Below are 21239 nucleotides of genomic sequence, written 5' to 3'. Positions count from 1 at the left end.
GTCATCATGTCAGAAAGTTTTCAATTAAAAATGAAATTTAAAGACCTATTACTTCGTTGTTCACAAAGATTCGTTTGTAATCATAACAACAGTACGTGGGGCAGTCTGTTGGCAAAATAATAAAGTTCCCTTAAATATAATATGTAGGTATGTTAAGAAAAAATCATAATTTTGTATTTTTTATTTAATAAATATTATTGCCTTTTTAGCTGAAAAATGCAATGATGCAAAAATTATCTTACTTGGTTGAATATAGACGGAGTAATTGCAATTTTTCTTTGTCAAAAATTATAACCTTTTATCATCTGCAATCGTTATAGTTTTTGTTAGTATTTCTTTGTTTAGTCTATTTGAACACTAGATGGTGCATCAATTTTCAAAACATCGTCATAAAAAAGCATTGTTATTAGGACTAAATAATTTATCTTGAGGTTGGCGTTAAGACTATTGCTATTCAATATAGCATAATAATATTCGGCCACTTAATAGATCAAAGACCATAGTTTACCACAGATATATTCAAATATTCCTCAGATCAACCAGAGATACTCGGAAGTCGAAATATATCAAACATATAAGCAATGAAGGTATGTGAAAAATGTTACAATTTCTTAAACAAAAAAAGGTTGTTAATTAATTTGTTTATTTCAACAGGTATACTTGACTACTCAAATCATTACTTCATCTGTAGAAGATGGGGTCGAGTTCTGTAATAAGGATCTTCAATGACCAGAGTTTAGAAACTCTGAAGGAACAGTCGAGTATCTTAGAAGATTTGATAGACTTTTTGATTTCAGCAGAAATCCATTGGCAAAAGGATTCAAATCTCCTCTGAGAATTGAAAATGAAGGCTATTGGAAACCAATCGTTCAAGATATGTTTTTATATATTTCTGAATTGAAGGATTAATTTGGTAACCTTTGGTCAAAACGCGTAAAAGAACTGATTTTATTGGATTCATGGCATCAATTACTCAATTTGCCACATATTTTACTCTTTAGTTAAATCTAAAAGGATGAAGGATCTTCTAACTTACAAATTATCTCAGGTAGATATTTTATGCATTTAACCTAGTGTATGTTAATTCTACTTTAATATTGTTCCAATTTTTAATTATTTTTCAGAATCATATAGCGTTATTCTTTTGTGCCATAAGGCCTCATTTAGGAAGCAATAATAATCCAACATGTCCCATGTTTTCCTCCATTTATAAGTGGCCATTAGTTAGGTGTCATGTGTTTGACAGTGGTGGTAATTGCACAAGGTTGGATAAAAAAACAGTTGCATATTTCACTACCTCAAAGAACAAGAGGAAACCATCAGAAGTTTTCCTATTCCTTGATGATGACAAAGATGTCCTCCTTCCGTCAATAGCCTTTCTCAATTTAAAAAATGTGTTGTTGTTTATTTTGTTGGATATGTTATCAAATCAGTCTCCAAGCATTTAGTATTTCCTGAGTGCTTGGAATCTCTTTACAGCTATGTAACGGACAGCCATAATTATTTTTTATAGCAAAAAAAATATAATGGTGGTATTTTGTTCTATCAAAAGACGTAATAGAAATACGCAAAGAAACAGAGAAATGTCTTTTGAGACTAAAAATCCAAGGAGTTCTAAAAACCAAGGCAACATTAATTCAAAACGCTATTGCCAGCTGCGTATTACAAAAATGTAATGACAAGTCCTACATATTTAAGGATCTTGAACCGCACACTTTCGAATGTTCTCCTTTAAATAACCATGTTCTAAAATTACAAAAACAAATTATATTCATTTACTCTAAAATTCGATTGCATCATTCAGCTAAAAACATCACGGAACATTTCAAAACAGATCTTTTCCGTAAGTCCCTTGCTAAGCAAATCCTTTTTAAGAATCAGTGATTCAAAAGCTTTATATATCCTCTATAAAAGTCATTAAAACAAATTATAATTATACATAATAAAAACACATGATCAAAATGAAGTAGACATATTTAGGATATTTGTCTAGATGGATATAATAATAAACATAGATGTAGGTGTAGCCATAAAATGGCTGCCGACAGCTGAAGGGCGACTCTCCTTTTTATTGTATAGGTTGAGTGTCCAGTTATTATATAAGGTCGGTGGTCTGAAGTAGACATTTTTATGCAATAGATATCAGGATGTAGTAATTAAATTTTGAGGTACTTTACTGACTTTTTCTCTGGTCCTGCTCTTTTATCAGTTGTCCCCTAGTTTATTGTCATTACCGCCTGGGACTAATAAAAGGGGGGACTGATCAGATATCACTTATTTTGATGATCTACAACTGGAGCCAAAAGAGGAGAGAGGAACAACCGCATCTATTTTCCCTACATTTAGTATCTACGTCACTAAAACAACAAATAGCTATTTCATAATTAGGCAAACTCATGATAGAGTGACGTCATCGCCCTATCGTAACTAAAAATTCTGGTAATTTTAAAGGGTGATTTAGCGGTAGAGTTGAATCAAAGTGGAAGAATGCCCCCTTCGTGTGGGATGTGGATCAGGCTATTCTATTGAGCGCAAATATAATCATATTGTTATTCAGCGGTTCCCCTTTAAAAATGAAGAACTTTTTCAGAGTTGGGTTCGTGCTAAACCAAGAAAAAACTAGGAAGTGAATAAAAATTCAAGATTATGTAGCAAACATGGAAGAGGATCAGTCATTTGAAAACGAAATATAAGATATCAAATCTATTACCAATTTCTTCAGCTTTCTATCGTCAAACTTTACTTTAACTTAATCTCACGCAAACATGTTATTTTTCATATCTGGATATATGACATCTTCTATAATTAAAGCATTTAAATTAAAAGATTGTGATTGCTTGAAGTTCCTGGTCTCTAATAGGACAATCAATGAATGTGTAGATTGCAATGGAGAGGATCGTGAGCTGATTGAAATTTTTCAAGATCAAATTGATAGAGGTGGCCTAAAAAGAGCATCGGATTTGCTGTATTTAACTGCACTTTCCGAAAATCAATTACACGAAATTATATTTTGATCAAAAGAAGTAAAAGATGTCTTAATGAATTCTTCAAATCCTGGAAGGCTATTTGTGGAAACATTTTTCAATATATTAAAATGTGGAGAATGTATAATTCCTACTGAATTAAAGTGCGATGAAGGAGATCATTTCTATGGATTATGCTGTACATGTTGCTTTTAAATGTTGTAACTTTTGTTAGTAAAAATTAGTTAATGAAAAAAATAGCTTCATACATCAACCTAAAAAACGTTCTCTCTCAAATTGTCCTGCAGGTAGATGTTTACTTCAAAATCTTGAATTTTTGTTTCGCTCCCCTTTTAATAAATAAAGTATTTGTTAAATGCTAACTATATTTTTAAAAACATAACATCACATTGTATTTGGAATTATTGTGTTCTACTGGAATGCATAACATGATATTGAATATTGATTCATTGTGTCTGAGAAATTCATGCTACTTAATAATTTATTGTGTCATTCTTATGATAGAATATATATTAAAGGAAGCAGAACATTGAACAGGACAGAAGTCATGCAAGGAATGTTCCTGCAATAGGAACTTAAGTAATGTAATGTACCTACTACTACTATTCCATCTTCTCGGCTCCAACAGTAGAGAGGTTTAAGTGATTGAAAATAAGTGATCAGTCCCCTCTTTTATTAGTCCCAGTTATGGCAATGCAGGCTCAATTTCTCACTAGGCCATCAAACTTCGATTAAACAGACAATGTATTCATCAGAGCTTTGTAAATCGGAACAATTGGTCTTTTCAAAATGAAGAATTCACAACTCCTAAAAGCTCATTCGAATTTAATCAATCAACATTCAGAATGGCAGTGAAAGAGTAGAATGTGAGAAAAATCAGCAGCAGGAAAAAAAATAAGGTTTGACATTATGCTAGTGAGGTAATAATTCTTCAATTATCACGGGGGAATGTGTACAAATGAATTGAAGACAAGAATCAAATTTATCTATGAGCGCAGAATCTAAAAATGATCTCAGTTTTTCTCTCAGTAATTTGAATTCTGAAATATCTGGGATTATAGTAATTTGGAACTATTTTCCTTCAGAGTCATTTTTTAACCCTAAAATAATCCTCAAATTGAAAGTAGTCTACCTCGAACTCGATATATTTCAATTTTTTGGCTAAAAAATGAGAAAAACGACACTCTTCTGTGTGCCCTTACCTACAACTTATTTATAAATCATAATACATATTGATGAGGAATATCATAGCTTATGGTATGGAAAAACATTCAATATATAATTTAAAGTCAATTAGTTATAAGGATCTAAAGAAAAGTGTCGTTTTTTTATCATTTTTCAGCCTCAAAATGGAAATATATCGAGTTCAGATCAAGATACTGAGTAAAAAAATAAAACACTTTTAAATAAGTTTTAGTACTCCCACTTTTAAATAAGTTTTAGTACTCCCACTTTTAATTTGGGGATTATTTAACGGTTAAAAATGATCCTGAACGATAATAGTCCCGAATTACTTTAATCCCAGATATTTCAAAATTCATATTACTGAGAGAATAACTGAGATCCATTTTGATAACTACACTCAAAGATAAATTCCTTTTTTGACTCGAATTCATTTGTACAAAATGATTGTTGCACTGTATTATAATTCAACATGTAATAGGCATGAACTGAACTCCTCCTTAATCATTCCTGGTTCCACTACATCATTTTTTTTGTCGAAATAAATAAATAAAACTCCAATTAAAATATCTAAATTTGAAAAAAAATGTACTTATGTATATATTATTATTATAGTAATTGACGGATCTCTATATAAAGTTTAATATTTATACATATTTTATTCTTTGTACTTTGAAAGGGATTTCAATTAATTAATTATGTAATAAATGTATATAATAAGGTTAAGAGGGGGTGATCCTGGTTCATCGTTTGTATTATTCTATTTCGCTCCTAATATCTAATGATTTGATGATTTCGTCGAACAAAGATCCCATGAAAACCTTCCACAACTTCTCCCTTTGTCAAAAATTTAATCCTTGCCAACTCCTTAAATGTCTTTCCATCAAGGATTACGAGTTGAACTGTATTATAAGGAGATGTGTTCAATAGAGTAAAAATCACAACACCATCATCTTCTTCCATCTCTTGTTCAGGCAAATGTATATTCCGAGCTACGAAAATGGGCTCGGACACAAAGTGACCAGGCTCTTTCCATACGACTACGTCACGAGACTCTGTGTCAATCTTTAATATCTAAATAAAATCATGGATGATTAAATAAGTTTAATTCTCAATTATAGTAGGGTACCTTATTAGGATGCAAGTACTCGTTTCCAAGTCCATATAGATATCGATATTTCTTTCCACTATATTCGTAGTTTAACCGAGGAAACTCCAATGTTTCAGGGACGAGATCTTCTGGAATCAGTTGGATTTCTATACCTTTCCTTGTGCTGGACACAGATTTTACATTGACAGAGAATCGGTTTTTGTAGAGAAGATCCTCACCATTTTGAACTTGAGTCTAAAAAATAGTATATTGATTGTATTATATTAATTCATATATGTATATATCTATTCAAAGGACTCACGAGATCTACTGTCAAAGGCAGTACAAATCTTTTGATTTTGGCTGTGGGACAACGATCTGTTTTTTCTATTTTTGCAAATTTTAATTCGTTTAGGATCTGAAATTGAGAGAAAAATAAGTTTGGATTGTAGATTTTTCGTAAGATCATTGGACAAGTTGCAATTTCTTCCTTCTAAAATTCATTATTTAATTAAATCCTTTTTCATTCTAATTACCAACTACTAAATGCCACTACCATTTAATTTTAATTTATTAAAATACTTTGATTATTTTGATATTATTATGTATTTATGACCAATATAACTGTGGCTATTTGAACTTTATAATGTGCTACAGATTAATTATATTTTAATAATTTGTATTAAAATGGTCAAAAATTACAGCATTGATCTGTCTATTATCCATGGAATATTCAATTATTTCATTATCCTACAGCAAATCCATTATTTAAAATTATTCATATCCTTTTTTGACTGCAACCTTGACAAATTGGTTGTACAAGTTGCAAATTAGACAAACTGCAACTTGTATACAACATATACATAATAAACCCATTTATACAAAATTAAGAATTTTTTTTTTTTGCTAGAAAATTTCATATTTGAAATTAATGTTATTTTTTCAATTTTTTTCTAAATTTTTTCCTAAAAAATTTAATTTTTTGTTAATAGCTATTTGTTTTTGAAATTTTTGCCAAAAAAAATTAACTGTAGCTATTGTTTTTTGAATTTTTGCCAAAAAAAATTAATTATAGCTATTGTTTTTTAATTTTTGCTAAAAAAATTAATAATTAAATTTTCTTTTCAAAAAGGCCTCCTCCCCCCAAAAAAAAAAAAAAAAAATTCTCATCCTGCAGACGCCCCCCTGCCTCTTCCAAAAGTATATTCTATATAATTTGTTAATATCATTATTTATTTATCCTAACAACAATTAGAGTGAAAGTCTCAAATCGTGGAATCTGTTTCTTATTAGATTTAATCTATTATATTATGTCCCACGCATCACTTTTTGCTATTTATTTTTATCCATTAGCAAATTGAAATAGTAATAATTAAGCGTGAAGAGAATCCGTCAAACATATTTTACAAAACCTATTACAAATATGGGATGGATTCAATAATATGTAGTACATACCAAGGTTAACAGAAATACAAAGTTAGATCATCATGTGATCTGGCTTGCTAGAATTCTCAATTTGGCGTATCGTACCGACTTCTGGGCAAGACAAATAGATTTTGACAAAACACGCCACCAGTCATAGTCTATGACGCCATCATTGCTACTATTTTCAATTTGATGTATCGTATAGACTGCTGGGTAAGAAAGACCGATTTTCACGAAACACACAGCTAATCATACTTTATGACGTTCATGATGGAAGTACAACATGAGTCGTACATACCTTAGGGTATGACCTTGTATTTCTATTAACTTTGGTACATACTACTAAAGAGAATTTAAGGGAAAGATGCGTCCTTTATTCGATCAAGAATGTTTTTTCTTATCTCTAATTCTGATTTAACTAAATCTTGAATATGCGCTATTTTCATCAATGCGCAGTTCATTATTTTAATTTCTTTTGACTAAGATTCATCTAATTTAATTTAATAGAAGTCAATGTTTCGGATAAGCTGATGCATTTTTCCTTAGAATAAACCAGAAACATACACAATTAATTAAAACCATAGTTTATAGTATCTGAACTATAATTATGCTCTAAAAGTTATTTTTGAACAAAAATACATAACTCTAATTATCTACGAAGGGTATTTATATTTTATATTTTTTGATAGAGGTTCCATGAATCTTGAACTTAATTTATATGCATAGTTTTTGAAAATATTTCAAAAATTACATTTTAAATCCTAAATTTTTGAAGAATTTTTTTTCTCGAAATTTTTTTCAAAAATCCATAGCTATTCATAAAAATTAATATTTTTGGAAAAAATAATTGAAAAATTAAATTAAGTTTTCTAGCAAAAAGCAAAAATTCCTTAATTTGTGGGAAGGAAACAGCCCCTCCAGTCCACCCCCTGCGGACGTCGCTTTTCTTCATCTTATCAGTGTTCTTAACGTTAAACTGGTTGAATTTGAATGAACACTTCGAAACTATGAATAATATTCAATCATTGTCTAATAATTAGAATATATTTATGAAGTATTGGCTTTCGACCAATTGAATAATAAACTGTCTTCTGTTATTTTTTTTAGGAAAAGTTGAGAGATAAAATAAAATTCACGAGGTGTAGATTAGTAGACATAAATGATTTCTAAGAAATTTGAGAATTATAGTTTTCAAACATCAACAATTTTCCTTTTCAAAATAAATAAGTTTTGTGAATGCAAAAAGTATGAAAGAAATGAATGTATGTAGGAAAATGCCACGAAAAATGTGCAATGACCGGCAATGACTAAATTTTATTGTAAGTAATTGTATTTTGCCTTCTATGAAATAGGAGATACAAAGTATAGATAACTGCTTGAGGGGGCTGATGTCGCATAAATTCATGTTGTGCTGATTTGGGAAAGCCGCACCAATATAAAATTCTAGTATGACAACAGATCTATTAACATCGATTTACGCTGTCTAGCCCTATTATCTATGGAGTAATTTGGGCCCACAATGGAGGTCACAATAATATCTGCACGGCGTTCGTATTCGGGGGACACCTCAAGGAATTGTATTTTTTCTTGTACAGTTTTTTCAGCTAAATCTGTTGATTACACATCGTTAACTTAGACCTAAGGGTTACCAAGGTTAATAGAAATACAAAGTTAGAATATCATGTGGGGACGACCAATTTGATTTTGACCTTCGCAAAATTCCTTCTGAGATTAGTTTGAATATCTCCGCCTTAACTATAGTCTATAGCTTCCTTCTCTGGAGTTATTTGACGAGTACGCGAGTTACAAGAGTGCCCTATTGTGAAGATCTCGTGTTTGAAACCATGATGAGGCTCAGGAACGTAATTTCTCCTGAGAATGAGGGGTAGAAAATTCGAAAAATAATTTATTGGCTATATAACAGTGCTCTGCTATTGCTGTCAACACTTCGTTACGTCGTAACATCCTACATTCCATATCGACAGATAAACTGAAATGGTATAGGAAATCGGCACCAATGACACCGTATTCTATGTTTGCCATAACAAACTCCCATTCAACCAGGTATACAGGCTCGAATTCGATCCATAATTTCCTCAAGACATATTTTTCTACAGGAGCTCCGTTGGGAGCAACAAGCTAGGGAGGCGCTCGATCAATAAGGCTAGAATAGGATGTTTTCAGAACTATGGACCGCTGAGATCCAGTATCGATGAGGAACTGTTTTTCATTACTACTGACAAATAAAATATTATTAAGTATTGAACCTGAGTCTATACTTGATGAACTGCAAATTTTTAACGTCGAGTTGTACACTCGACGACTGATCCGTTTTTTGAACTATTAAGTTTTTGGACAAATGCGAGGCGTTTTGCATTTTGTCGCTTTTTACCAAATTATGATGATAGAAGCATTTCATGCGTTTACTAGTGGGGAGAAGTGAAGAACCAGAAGGGATCTCGATGGTACTAAGGGTACTAGGTTTGTCAGATGCAGACGAATTGTATTTAACAATCATAATGAAGTCCGACAAATTATTATCAGAAAACAACACGGACAATCCATCTCTTTGGCCCTTTGGAAGACTCCTCACGAGGATTTGTTTGATGATCCCCCAACGGATGTCCGGGATGTTGGAGATGTAACTCATAACAAGGAGAATTTATGGCTTATTTAAGGAGATGAATCAAAGACTTTGTCATTAATAGATTGAAAGGCCTAATTATTTTTCTTAAAACCGATATTATACGAAAGCTGCCGCTCTACAGGTAAAATTATAGGCCCCACATGTCGGCATATTTAACTTGGGACTATATATACTATTTAAATAATATAGGCTTGTTGTAATGATGTGATGTAATGAATAATCAGATGCAAATTATGCCTTTAATTTGATAAAATTGTTGGAGTTTCTAGCAGGAAATATTATGTTTTCGATTATTTTGGGCAACTTTTTTTTTCTCGTCTGCTGTTGCTGTTATAAAATATTTTAAGGCAAAATTACCTAGCACCAGTAAGAACATATAGGCTGGAATGATTCTGATGCAGTTATAACTTCTTCTTAAGAATTAGATAATAATAATAACAGCTTTGAAAAAAACAAAAAGCCTTTTCCGTTTGTCAACTAGAAAAAGCCGTTCCCACTTTCTAGGACATATTTTATGCATCTTTGCTTGTACATATAAGTTCTCGTCATGGATACAATTTTGTGGTTGTATTTAAAGAAGAAAATCGAGTCAACATACTTTCCTGATAGAATATGGAAAATATGATAATTATGAATTTTCACTTTCACCAAGAGTAAATCATTCACTAGTATGCAAATACAGTCTTAACTACCTATGTACATATTTATTATGGGAAAATCATTTTAAGATCAATTCCCTTCACTTAATATCAACGTACAAATTATGTAAATCATCCATATGAATAAGTATTCCCCGAAGGCTTAAAATATAGCTTTACATTCTATTTTTGTCCTTTACATATCTACCTAATGCACATTAGGTAGATATGTAATATCTAATTACTTACACATTAGTAATGTGTCAGTAATAGCTTAAAACAGTGATTCCCAAACTGTCAACCAATTGATACATAGAACGTTAAAATTGTCTACACTCCCTCAATGTATTAAATTGTGGGCTTTTTATTTCTATTTAAAGTAGGAGGTTTAATTCAGACTTGATATAATATTAATAGAGATAGGCTTTTTGCATGGATATCTCAAGCTATCAGGACTACATGCAAAAGAATAAAAAAGCGCGCCGGCTCCAAGACGAGGCTTATTTTAAAATTGATTAGTCATTGTTTTTAGTAGTGAAAGATACTTATGGCTTTATTATTCCGATCGTTACTCTTAAGTTTAAGGTGATGGGATGGAAGTGCTGTGCCCGCGGATACCGTCAAGGTTATGGGGGCATCCCCAAGAATCGTAAGATCCTATACCAGTTTTCCTGGATTCAATGTGCCTCTTAATCTGGAACTTGAATCCAAATGGGAGTGGACTGTTCCAAGACAGAAAATGGATCTCAAAGTGAATTCAAAAATACATTCAATGACTGTGCAGCCTCCATTTCACGAAGTGGGGTTATATTACCCATTCTGTAGACGAAAAACAGGGTACTGGTCGTCAACTTAATCGGCAACTGGAACTAAGGTATGGCTATGATGGGCACAAACTCAAAAACAGGTTCTAGCTTTGGGTAAAAGGCTAAGTTACTTTAAAATGAAAATATAAAACTAATTCAAGGATTGACATAATGTGTACTTAATTGAATTACTTAACTTTTCTGAAGACTGAAAAAGAATAGTCAGCCTTGAGTGTGGCCAGACCTTCCGCTCTACCTCTCTTCTTCTCCGCCTCTTCCTATATCCATCCGAGTATCCACTAGTGGCCTACAAATCCAGCTTCAGACATCCATGGTTTTTTGTTAGAGCACAAGGAGAAGGCAGGAGTGAGACATATGGTACACCTGAATAAAGACCTTTGTGAATTTCAGGTGCCTGCTTTATAATTTTGGAAGGAGAAAGTGAATTACTCCTATGTAAGGATTCAGTGATAGTTTTTCCCATCTGTAGAAAAACATTTGAACATGGATAGCTGCCGTCGAAGCTTCCATTATGAAAAAAATATATTGGAAAATTAGAAGGGGTATATAAGCTCATTAAGCCGTGACTTCAGAATCTACTCGAACTTTAGCTAAAAGCCTCGTCTTTACTCATACTCGTCAAATGACTTGTGATTAACTATGTTACATACTATGATTATTAATTAATCAAGGTATTATCATTTTTAGATGCAATCCTAATTATTCCATCGTAAAGTAAGATGAAAACATATTTTATTTTTGAAAAAGATACATTACTATTCTACTTGATATTATTGAAAAGGATTTTCATTCTCTCAGATCGATCACGTCATGAATCCATTATCAATACCATTTTATGTAATTGAAGTGCTATGTATCAACTCTACGTCTTCTTCATTGGATTGCATTGCAACTCCTAGTAGATGATTTTCTAAATTATATAATTATTATTACTGTGAGAAAATGACAATTTCTCTCAAGATTACAGTCAAAAATAAGATTGAATAGTTCTATCGATGGAGAAGATCAGCCTTTTATTCCTATCATACAAAATGCCTCCTTTTTTTATTTTGCAAGTTTTTTTTGTGTCATGATTACAAAACTACTTTCATTTGGTCTGCAATTTTTATGCATGGCATATGAGATAACTAAAAGAAAATAATATAACCTGCAATGTATGAATATATGAGATTCAAGCACAATTGAAGAAAATAATCCATTGCTACTCATTCTATCTCGAAGACATTGTTTTTTGTTTTTTTTATACACTGTCAAAAAATATTTAGGAAATTGAAGATAAAATTAAATGATCACAAATATATTAAGCAAAGAGACTGTTCGATGTCCATGAATGGTCACTAGGGCACCCTCTATCCAATCAATTTGCCAAAACTCCGAGAATTACAAACTGTAAACACTAAGAGGAAGTTGGAATTTCGGTTGAAAAATTCAAACTACTTTGTCGCTATCGAACACATATAGAATATATTGCCATCACTGAAATTAGTAGAAAAGGCTACATCCAATAAAGTTAATTATTGCCTTTAAGTCTTAATGTTTTGGAATTGTTTATGAGTACTTAAAATATATTAAAATGACAGTGGTTTTCAGTCCAATCTCTAGCAGACTAGGTATGTCAAAGATCTTTAACAAAAAGGAAAGACTGTATTTTTATTTTAGTTAATCATTCATTTGAATGATCAATCATTCTTCTTTAAGATTTATTTACCTTACACTAAAAACGACCACCTTAAAAAGAGACATTCTTCACACAAATCCAATGAATTAAACTAGTTTGTGGTACAAAACTTCACATCTTTATATCTACTGACCAAGGATTTCACAACAAATTATCGTTCAATTTGATTAACAGTATGTTTAAACTGTATTGAAAAAAATAAACAAAGACAATTTACTACACTTAAATTCTTCCACCACTTCTATAGTTAAAAATGCATAATAAAATAAATATATGTATGTGAATTTATATATAACTATACACGTCGTTACCTTTATTGTGTCACGCAACCTTTTATTTAAAAAGAAACAGAAAAAGGCCAGAAATAATTTGGTAGTTAACCAGTTAAGTAAATCATACCAACTGCTATATATAGCTTATGTACTACCAGGCTATCATCGTCATATTATTTCTTTAACCATTTTTAAAATGAATTACATATATAAATTTCGTAATATTCAAATCTACATAGTATTTTATTCGAAACTGTATTATGATATTGTTTAGTAATAATCAATTAAAAGCGTAGCTAGAAATTTGTGTTTCTATATGATAGCCAAAATTTCTTCATATAAATAATCAAAAGCAATATATATGTTGCAGTTAAAGTAAGAAATCTAATAACTGAACAAGACCGTTAATGTGCATAATAACTGAAAAGGATTGATGATGTGCAAAATCATTGAAATCATAAATTTCACATTATCTTCCGAGACCCTTTCCTAAGGCAAGGATTGATGCTCGGCTCATGAGATATGTAGCATGCCCACAGGGCTTGATTAAAAGTAAGCACCCTTCGTCAATTCATGTATTATGATAAGGGACGCCATCCACTATAACCCCGGTTGATATTCCGGCCCACAGGCTGTGTTGCGTGGCAACGTGACTAACAAACGGGTTGCAATCGACCGCCAATTCTTGTAATATCATCAGAGACACCATCAACTATAGCCACAGTTCATATACCGGCCCACGAGTTGTCTTGCGTGCCAGCATTAACTTTGGTCTGTGTAAAATAGCCAAGACGTATCAAACAAGAGGAAAGAATCGACAGCTGACAACAAATATATAAGGTATTTAAGAAAAAGCAGGGAAACAAGAAAATGAACCAGTTATCGAGGGTTATTTTTTCAACGACATTATTATCAATAATTTTTTTGGTTTTTACAAATACCAAAAAAAATCCTCTTTAAAATGCAATAGGTGTTATTTAATACTTCTTTTTTTTTAGCAAAATCAATGAAAAATAGTTTTAAGCAATTTTTTTACCTTAATTTGACCTTTTTTGATCTTAAAAAAGATCCATTAAAAACTGATAGTATTGTTTCATCCTAGCTTTAAAAAAAAGATATTATTTTTTTGAACGTAGCATCTCTATTTATCTTGATTAGTGATTGCTGATTTGATTGGAGCTATATCTACATCAACAGTTGCATCGCGCACGTCGATATCTTAATTATATTTATATAACGAAGCCTCTCATCTTAAAATGAATAGAAAAAAAGGCCCAAAATCAGTTAGTAGTTAGCCAATTCTTCCCTAATATGGAACTATTATTTAATAGTTATTCACAAATGTCAACGGCTTAAATGGAGCTCATTCTCATTTAATGCTTTAACTCATTCTAATTCTAAAATTTGAGATAAGATCCTTCTAATTTTGATTTCGGATCTGGATCTTAAAGTTAGGGGACCCCAAGGTTAATAGAAATACATAAACTTGGGTACCTAAGATTTACGTCTATAGATCCGAACTGACCAGGAACTGATACAACGATGATTATTTCTAGATTTAATTGAACTAATAAATTAAATTGAATTCCGTTTCAGCATTATATCTAAATAAAACAACTATATAGCGGTACATTATAAGGAACTCTGATGTCTTTCCTTCTATGATAATTTAAAAGAACCGTAAATTTATTAATTTTGGCAAAAAAGAGTTTTAAAGATTGAGACACAAATATTTGGGTGATAGTCAATTACTAATTCAATTACCAATTAGTCTGATAGTAACTCAGGAAAGAGTTATAAGGTTGTAAAAAAGATTACAACCCACCATTCCATTTTATTAGCAGGATCAGATTAAGGCTACACATAATATGATAGAATAAGAAGAAGACTTCCTCAGTTGAAATAATAATTCAGGATCGCTAGGAACAGTGTGTGGAATGGGTTCTTTTAAATCAAGTTTAGAGTCTTTATCTACGTCTTTGAATCTTTCGTGGGGGAATGGAGATTTTATAGAGTGGATCATCGATGGGATTTCAGAGTCGAAAGGTACTATCGCTGCCGATAGTACCATTGGCAAGGCAATCAAAATACTGGAAGGATCTTTTCCTCCTGATGTATTAATGAATCCCGAGTACGGAGATAGTGAGATTACTTATCTTAGAATATCCTTATTCATGGCCTACTTTGCCTCGGTTAAACATGGTTGGCAGCCCATCAAAAGAGCTCTTCTTGGTGAGTCTTATTGTATTAACAATCAATGACAGTTTTAAAAAAATAGTAATTTCAACTTTTATTTATTAGGATTGAAAGTTCAGGATCAACGGGCCATTGAAAAAATGTTTTCTCTTATACTGGAAGAAAAATGGGATGATCCTCTCTTTAATGAATCCCAAGAATTTGATGTAATAGAAGTGAGTAAGCCTTTACCATGTCCAACAACCCCTATCAATAGATTTAGAAAAATGAAGACTCGTTCCTCACCGTCTACCTTTCATTTTTCTCCAAATTCATCTGCCCATTTCCCTCTTAAAGACTTCTTTACCTCCCCTGTCACTGCTCAAATATCCAAATATCAAAAAATTGCTGAGGAAAAAACAAAGTTACTTCGAGCCACTCGACTTGAACTAGATCAAGAAAAACTTGAAACATTTAATTTAGCAAGAGAACGAGTAGAACTGATTAAACAACGAAAAACTTTGAGAAAATCTTTGGAGTCTGCAAGAGCGAATCTATACTCAAAGCAACTGAGTGATGAGAATGAAGGAGACCTAGAATTATCAAGTGGTTTGTTACAAAAACGTCTTGCAGAAAGAAAAGATTATGAAAATCGTGTTGCTGGACTCGAAGAACAACTAAGGGACGTCATTGACGACAGAAATGAGCTAATGAGTAAGGTTGAAAGTCAAAACTCGAAACTTAGAGAAAAATCAATTGCTAATACAAAGTTTGAATCCAGAGTAATTGAGCTTCAGACCTCATTAAACTCGGAAAAAGAACTTAATAGAGATTTGGTTGACAAATGTGAGGATTTGGAAGCACAAGTATTTGAATTGCGGGAGATTCTTGACTCCAAGCGATCAGCTCTAGATAATATGAATCAACCACCGAATTTATTTGGAAATACCAACGGTAGTAGTTGGTCCATATTCCCTAGTGCATCCATCGGTGATATAAGTATAGATGACCATCTAGTATCAATGGGCTCTTTACCTCTTCTCCAAGGTGAAAATATGGCTGACACACTTGTCATACCTCAATTAGAGGAAAAACTATCCATAACTACAGAGCAGTTAGATGAATGCAGATATAGACTTTTGAAATTAGAAGAAGAGTGTCATACTGAAAGAGTTGAATATGAGCGACTTGAAATTCAATTGTCATCTGCAAATCAAAGTAATAGTGAATATAAAAATTCGTTGGAAAAGTTGAGCCAACTCAACGAAGAACTTAGAGTAGAGTGTCAAAGTCAACAAAAGAATAACGAAGAAATCATAGCAGAACGTGATTCTCTTTCAAAATCACAAGTGTCATTAAATGAGAAATATAGTAAACTAGAAGAAGACTTTCATTCTGGAAGACTGGAAAATCAAAGACTTGAAATTCAATTGTCAACTGCTAATCAAAATAATAGTGAATATAAGACTTCATTGCAAGATTTGAACCAAGCGAATGATGAGCTAAGGATAGAGTGTCAAAGTCTAAGAAAAAATAATGAGGAAATCTTAGTAGAGCGTGACTCTCTTTCAAAATCTCAAATGCTATTAAATGAAGAACTACTGAAATTAAAAAAAGAACATGATGCTGAATTTGGAAATATTCAAGCTCGATTGTCAACTGCTAATCAAAGTAATAGTGAATATAAGACTTCATTGCAAAATTTGAGCCACATCAACGAAGAACTTAGAATAGAGTGTCAAAGTATAAGAAATAATAATGAGGAAATCTTAGTAGAACGTGACTCCTTTTCAAAATCTCAAATGCAATTAAATGAAGAACTACTCAAATTAAAAGAAGAGCATTATGCTGAATGTAGAAATATTCGAGCTCAATTGTCAACTTCTAATCAGAGTAATATTAAATTTAAGGCATTGGTACAACACTTAAGTGAAGCGAATGAAGAATTAAGTACAAAATGTATATCTGTTAAGGAAATGTACGAAGAACTTTTAATTAAACATGATACTTTTTCAAAATCTAATGTATTATTAAATCCAAAGAATGAAGAGTTAAATCAAGTGCCTTCATTGATTAAAATTGAATCCTGCTCCAACATTTTGTCAAACTCTGTCGGATCCTTATTTGATGAGGTAATCGAAACGCCTCAAAAATGGATTGAATTTAAATCTCTCATACATTGCGTTATTAATGAAGTTAAGGATATGATTACATCCCAAAGAAAGGATGAAAAAATGGGTTCTATGTTTGAAAATTCAAAAGATAACTTTGAAATCGAGTCGTTAATTCAAAAAATTGATGATATTGAAGCACAATTTATAAACTCAGAGAATGGTTATTTGTTAAATGGTTTGAATGAAGAACCATTACTTACTAATTCCCTAGATGTTCGAATGGAATTAAAAAACAAGATGGAAGAAGAATCCAAAGCATTCCAATCGAAGATTCTGTCCATGGAGGTGGAAAAATGTCAAATTATTCGCAAATTAGAGATCATTACTTCGGAGAATAAGGATTTAATGGATAAAATACAAGTCAAAGATGAGAAAATACATGTTTTGGTGAATGCAATGGAAGAAAATGCTTCGGATCTACGGGCTCATAGATTAGAAATTCAATCAATGCAAAAATCTCTGAAAGAATTAGATCAATCAAAAGAATCTCAGATTATGTGCTATGAAATAAAATTAAATGAGCTATTTTATCAACTCAATAATATGAAAGTGTCTTTTGATGAGCATCATACGGAATATAATCTTGAATTAGGGAAAACCAATGATCTATTTGATGAATTAAATTCGAAAAATATTGAACTCAATGATCTCAAAAAATATTATAGTAATTTGAAGAAATTGAATGATGAAAAAGAAGATAAGATATTAGATAAGTTGAGGAAATCTGTAGAAGTTCAAGAAAACTCGGAAAAAATGTATAACGATGCCGTAGAAAATACTTCGCTGTTGAAAGATGAATATGAAAACAACATATTTAATCTCAAAGAGGATTTAAAGAAGCAAATTAAAGATAATCAATCGATTAAAGTTAAAGTGAGAGAAATTGAATCTGCACACACGCTACAACTTTCAGAACTGCATCGTCAAATAAGTGATCTCTCTTCTATAAATAAAGATCTTAAAAACAAGCATGATGTTGTTGAAAAGAAGTATGTTTCTAACCAAAATAATTTAAATTCAATGAATAACTTATTAAGTGATCTTGAACGTCAGATTGCTCAATCTCAAAAGAATCTTGAAGAAACAAAAGTGCAAAACCGTGCTCTGGAATGTAAGTTATCAAACATGTCTGAAGAATCTCTTCAAAAAGAGAGTAAGTTGAACTCTTTAGTTGATCAACACAAAAGGAAATTACAAATCCTTGAATCCGAGAATTCAAATATTCATTTCGAAATCAATAAATTGAAGGAACTTAATCTTGATTTGGAGCAATCGAGGACGAAACATGAGCATGAACTTCAAGTGATTCAAGTTGAGCTTTCTCGCAAGAGTGAGGAATTAAATTCAGTTACATCTGAATTTAAAACAAAATGGGAAAATAAAGAAAATGAATTAATCGAGAACATGAGGCTACTCAAAAAGGAACAAATTCATATAACCGATCTCAAAAAGGATTTAAGCCAGCAAGAAGCTGCAAATCTATCCCTCAAGAAGAACATGGATGATCAAGCCTATGAATTAGACAATAAAAAAGCAAAAGTACGTGCATTTGAAAACGAAGTTCATAACCTTAAGATATCCCAAGAAGAAGATCAAAGGATTCACCGAAAGGAAATCGAGTCCCTTGATACGAAATTTAAAGTTGAAACGGATTTGCTTAATACAAAAGTTTATGAATTAAATAAAAGATTGGAATTTAAAGTTGAAGAGCTCAATGAAGTCAAAAGAAAGTTAAGTTCCCTTCTAGATGCAAAGTTCTCAATTGCATTTGAAAATCACATGTCTTCATCATCACTTCAGGAGTCTAAAGAAATCTCGGATGTAAATCGTATGATTAATGTTTTAGAATCTGAGAGATTGCAATTAAAACAAGAGCTTGACACAATGAAGCATGTCAATTCGGAGAAGAAAGAAGTAGTACATCAAAAAACGATTGTGGCGGCTTGTACAAGTGTCTATGAATCAACACGAGAGGAGACAACCCTGGGTGAAATTTTTGGAGATGAAATCATAAAAATGAGGAATGAAATGGAGATAAAATCTCGAAATGAATTAGCGGCACAAAAGGCGAGGTATGAGACTCGCATTAAAGTAGTTGCTGAAAACATATCAAGGCAATACAAAGATAAATTTGAACAAATTGTCAAATTAAAGAATGCAGAGATAGAAGAGGCTAAGAAAACTGGAAGTCATCGTGCAAATGAGTTTGAATATAAATACCGATCTGCCATAAACAAAACAAATGAGTTATCAAATAAACTCGACGAGACAACATCTGAATTTGTAGCTTTAGTGAAGAAATATACTGCCACCAAAAATGTGATATTAAGACTCAAGGAAGAAAATGAAACTCTATCTAAAGAAATTAAAAATGCCAATACGATAGATGCTATAAAAAAATCTCTAGAAGTCGAGCAATTAAAGTCAGAGTTGAAGAAAATCAAGTTGGAGAATCGTCAATTATCTGTCCAATTTTCTGCTGCTGAAACAAATATTCGCCAACTACAAAAGAATTTAGAGTCAAACTCTGAGCATTCAGGGAATCATAGTATTTTTAAAGTACCATCTCTTCCTCATAAAGATACGCCAGGAAGAGCCAAATCAGGACGAACTCGTTCTGAAATTCATATTCATAGTCGTCGACCTCCTTGTGGAAGTGGGGTTTTATTTAATATAGATGATGAGGACGGTGAATCTTTCTCCAATTCATACTTGGCGGAATCCATTGACAAATCATTAAGTAATGATAAAGATCGATTGAGTGAACTAATGCGCCGAAATGTTTTGCAGCCCGCTCATTTAAAGTCCTCATATCCAGTAGAAACGCAATTTTATAATACAGATTCTTTCAAAGAATCAGATTTAATGGAAGGGGGGAAGACTGAAAGACTTTTATCAGTGACGCTTGGTCCGGAACAATCATCCTCTAATTCTAGTATAAACAAACCCCTGCGCCCTCATTCCATAATAGGTGCCTATGACTCCAATGCGCCTTCCTCGCCTTCACCCGTGTCTCGTAAAAGACAAAAGGGTTCGTTTCATCGGCATTCTTTTCATTCAAACACCTATTTTATTAGGAATGAAGATGAAGGGAGTCCTAGAAATAAAGAGATTAAAGTCTCTGAAGTATTGGCCAATTCTCAAACAAAACCATCATCACATTTACCCATTCTCAGAGTAGCAAGAATGAAGAACCTCGAATCAGTTTATCTGTAAGTTTTATTTGTTGATACCCTTAATTACGAATATACATTTAATAATTTTTTTTCTTTCTATTTTTTATGGTTATATTAATAAAGTAAGGTAAATAAAATGACAATTTATTAATGTATGCTAAATTTTTACTCTTATTTTATTTTTCTTTGGAAATATGCAATACTTAGGTATTGTACATACATATATTCCTGCGCTTTGAAATAAGGAGGGGAGGGAGGCGGACATTTTATGTGCAAAGGACATCCACTTATTTTATAATTTCTTTTTCTTATAGGATGAAACTCTCAGCCTTCCAAGTGTTTCATCATCGACGTCCTCATTACCCAAATCTCCAAACTTCAATAAAACATTGAAATCCCTTTTAGTACACACTCCCTTCAAATTGAAAAGAGTTGTACGAGGTGCAATGAAAAAGAAAAAGTCCTATAATATTCAGCAAAAGGATCATGATGAAGGAATCTCCTCTGCTGAGTCTCAGGGTAGTGGTGCTGGTGGTGGCGTTCTTCTCGCATTTTCACCACTTGTTATCAAAAAGAAAACTTTAAGCAAAAAGAAATTGGGCAAAAAGAAACAGTAATTCTAGTTCAAATGTATTTTTTACTCCGTCTGATTTACACATATACATGATATTCTTTTACTCAACCCTTATATACATACAAAAATGAAATTTGTCAGAATTTTTACTATATTTTTTTAAAACTTTTTTAAATTACTTGTCCTATCGAGGACATTGAAAAAATATCCCTGTTAATAAGTCTATTTTGCAAGGGAACTATGTACAAATAAAGGAAAAAAAATATTTGTAAATGTACCTCTCAAAGTTATACAATCCAATTAATGGTTTATTTGGATATACATATGATTTTGTTCCCTTCATCATTGCTATCTTTAATTGAATAAATATAATAATGATAATTTCACCATAATTTCT

General features: G+C 31.9%; 2 protein-coding genes and 1 long non-coding RNA gene across 3 annotated transcripts in view; 2 read left to right on the top strand and 1 right to left on the bottom strand.

Moving 5' to 3' along the window:
- Window positions 1–397: 397 nt before the first annotated feature.
- LOC121120987 (uncharacterized) lies at window positions 398–1786 on the top strand. The gene is made up of 3 exons (XR_005865300.2): window positions 398–587; window positions 655–1048; window positions 1125–1786. It is a non-coding gene; the product is annotated as an uncharacterized lncRNA (long non-coding RNA).
- A 2955-nt stretch (window positions 1787–4741) lies between these two features.
- LOC121119773 (retinoid isomerohydrolase) overlaps window positions 4742–21239 on the bottom strand; it is a 116683-nt gene continuing 100185 nt past the window's right edge. The window contains exons 8-10 of the mRNA XM_040714561.2: window positions 5579–5674; window positions 5296–5511; window positions 4742–5240 (exon numbers count right to left, since the gene is read on the bottom strand). Coding sequence (XP_040570495.1) covers window positions 4938–5240; window positions 5296–5511; window positions 5579–5674 — 615 coding nt within the window. The 3' untranslated portion in view covers window positions 4742–4937. The remainder of the gene's footprint in view (window positions 5241–5295; window positions 5512–5578; window positions 5675–21239) is intronic.
- LOC121119771 (uncharacterized) lies at window positions 14590–21234 on the top strand. The gene is made up of 3 exons (XM_040714560.2): window positions 14590–14975; window positions 15045–20304; window positions 20583–21234. Exons 1-3 carry the CDS (start codon window positions 14681–14683, stop codon window positions 20659–20661), a joined length of 5634 nt encoding a protein of 1877 aa, XP_040570494.1. The 5' UTR covers window positions 14590–14680; the 3' UTR covers window positions 20662–21234.

This window comes from Lepeophtheirus salmonis, chromosome 6 (assembly GCF_016086655.4).
Source record: "Lepeophtheirus salmonis chromosome 6, UVic_Lsal_1.4, whole genome shotgun sequence".
NCBI classification, from domain to species: domain Eukaryota; kingdom Metazoa; phylum Arthropoda; class Copepoda; order Siphonostomatoida; family Caligidae; genus Lepeophtheirus; species Lepeophtheirus salmonis.
This window is presented reverse-complemented; position numbering and strand designations above follow the sequence as displayed.

Excerpts from the sequence above, each read along its gene's own strand:
- LOC121119771 (XM_040714560.2), top strand. The coding sequence starts at position 14,681 with ATGGGTTCTTTTAAATCAAGTTTAGAGTCTTTATCTACGTCTTTGAAT. Across the intron at positions 14,976-15,044 it reads CATCAAAAGAGCTCTTCTTG|GATTGAAAGTTCAGGATCAA; the intron begins GTGAGTCTTATT and ends TTTATTTATTAG. Across the intron at positions 20,305-20,582 it reads AACCTCGAATCAGTTTATCT|GATGAAACTCTCAGCCTTCC; the intron begins GTAAGTTTTATT and ends TTTTTCTTATAG.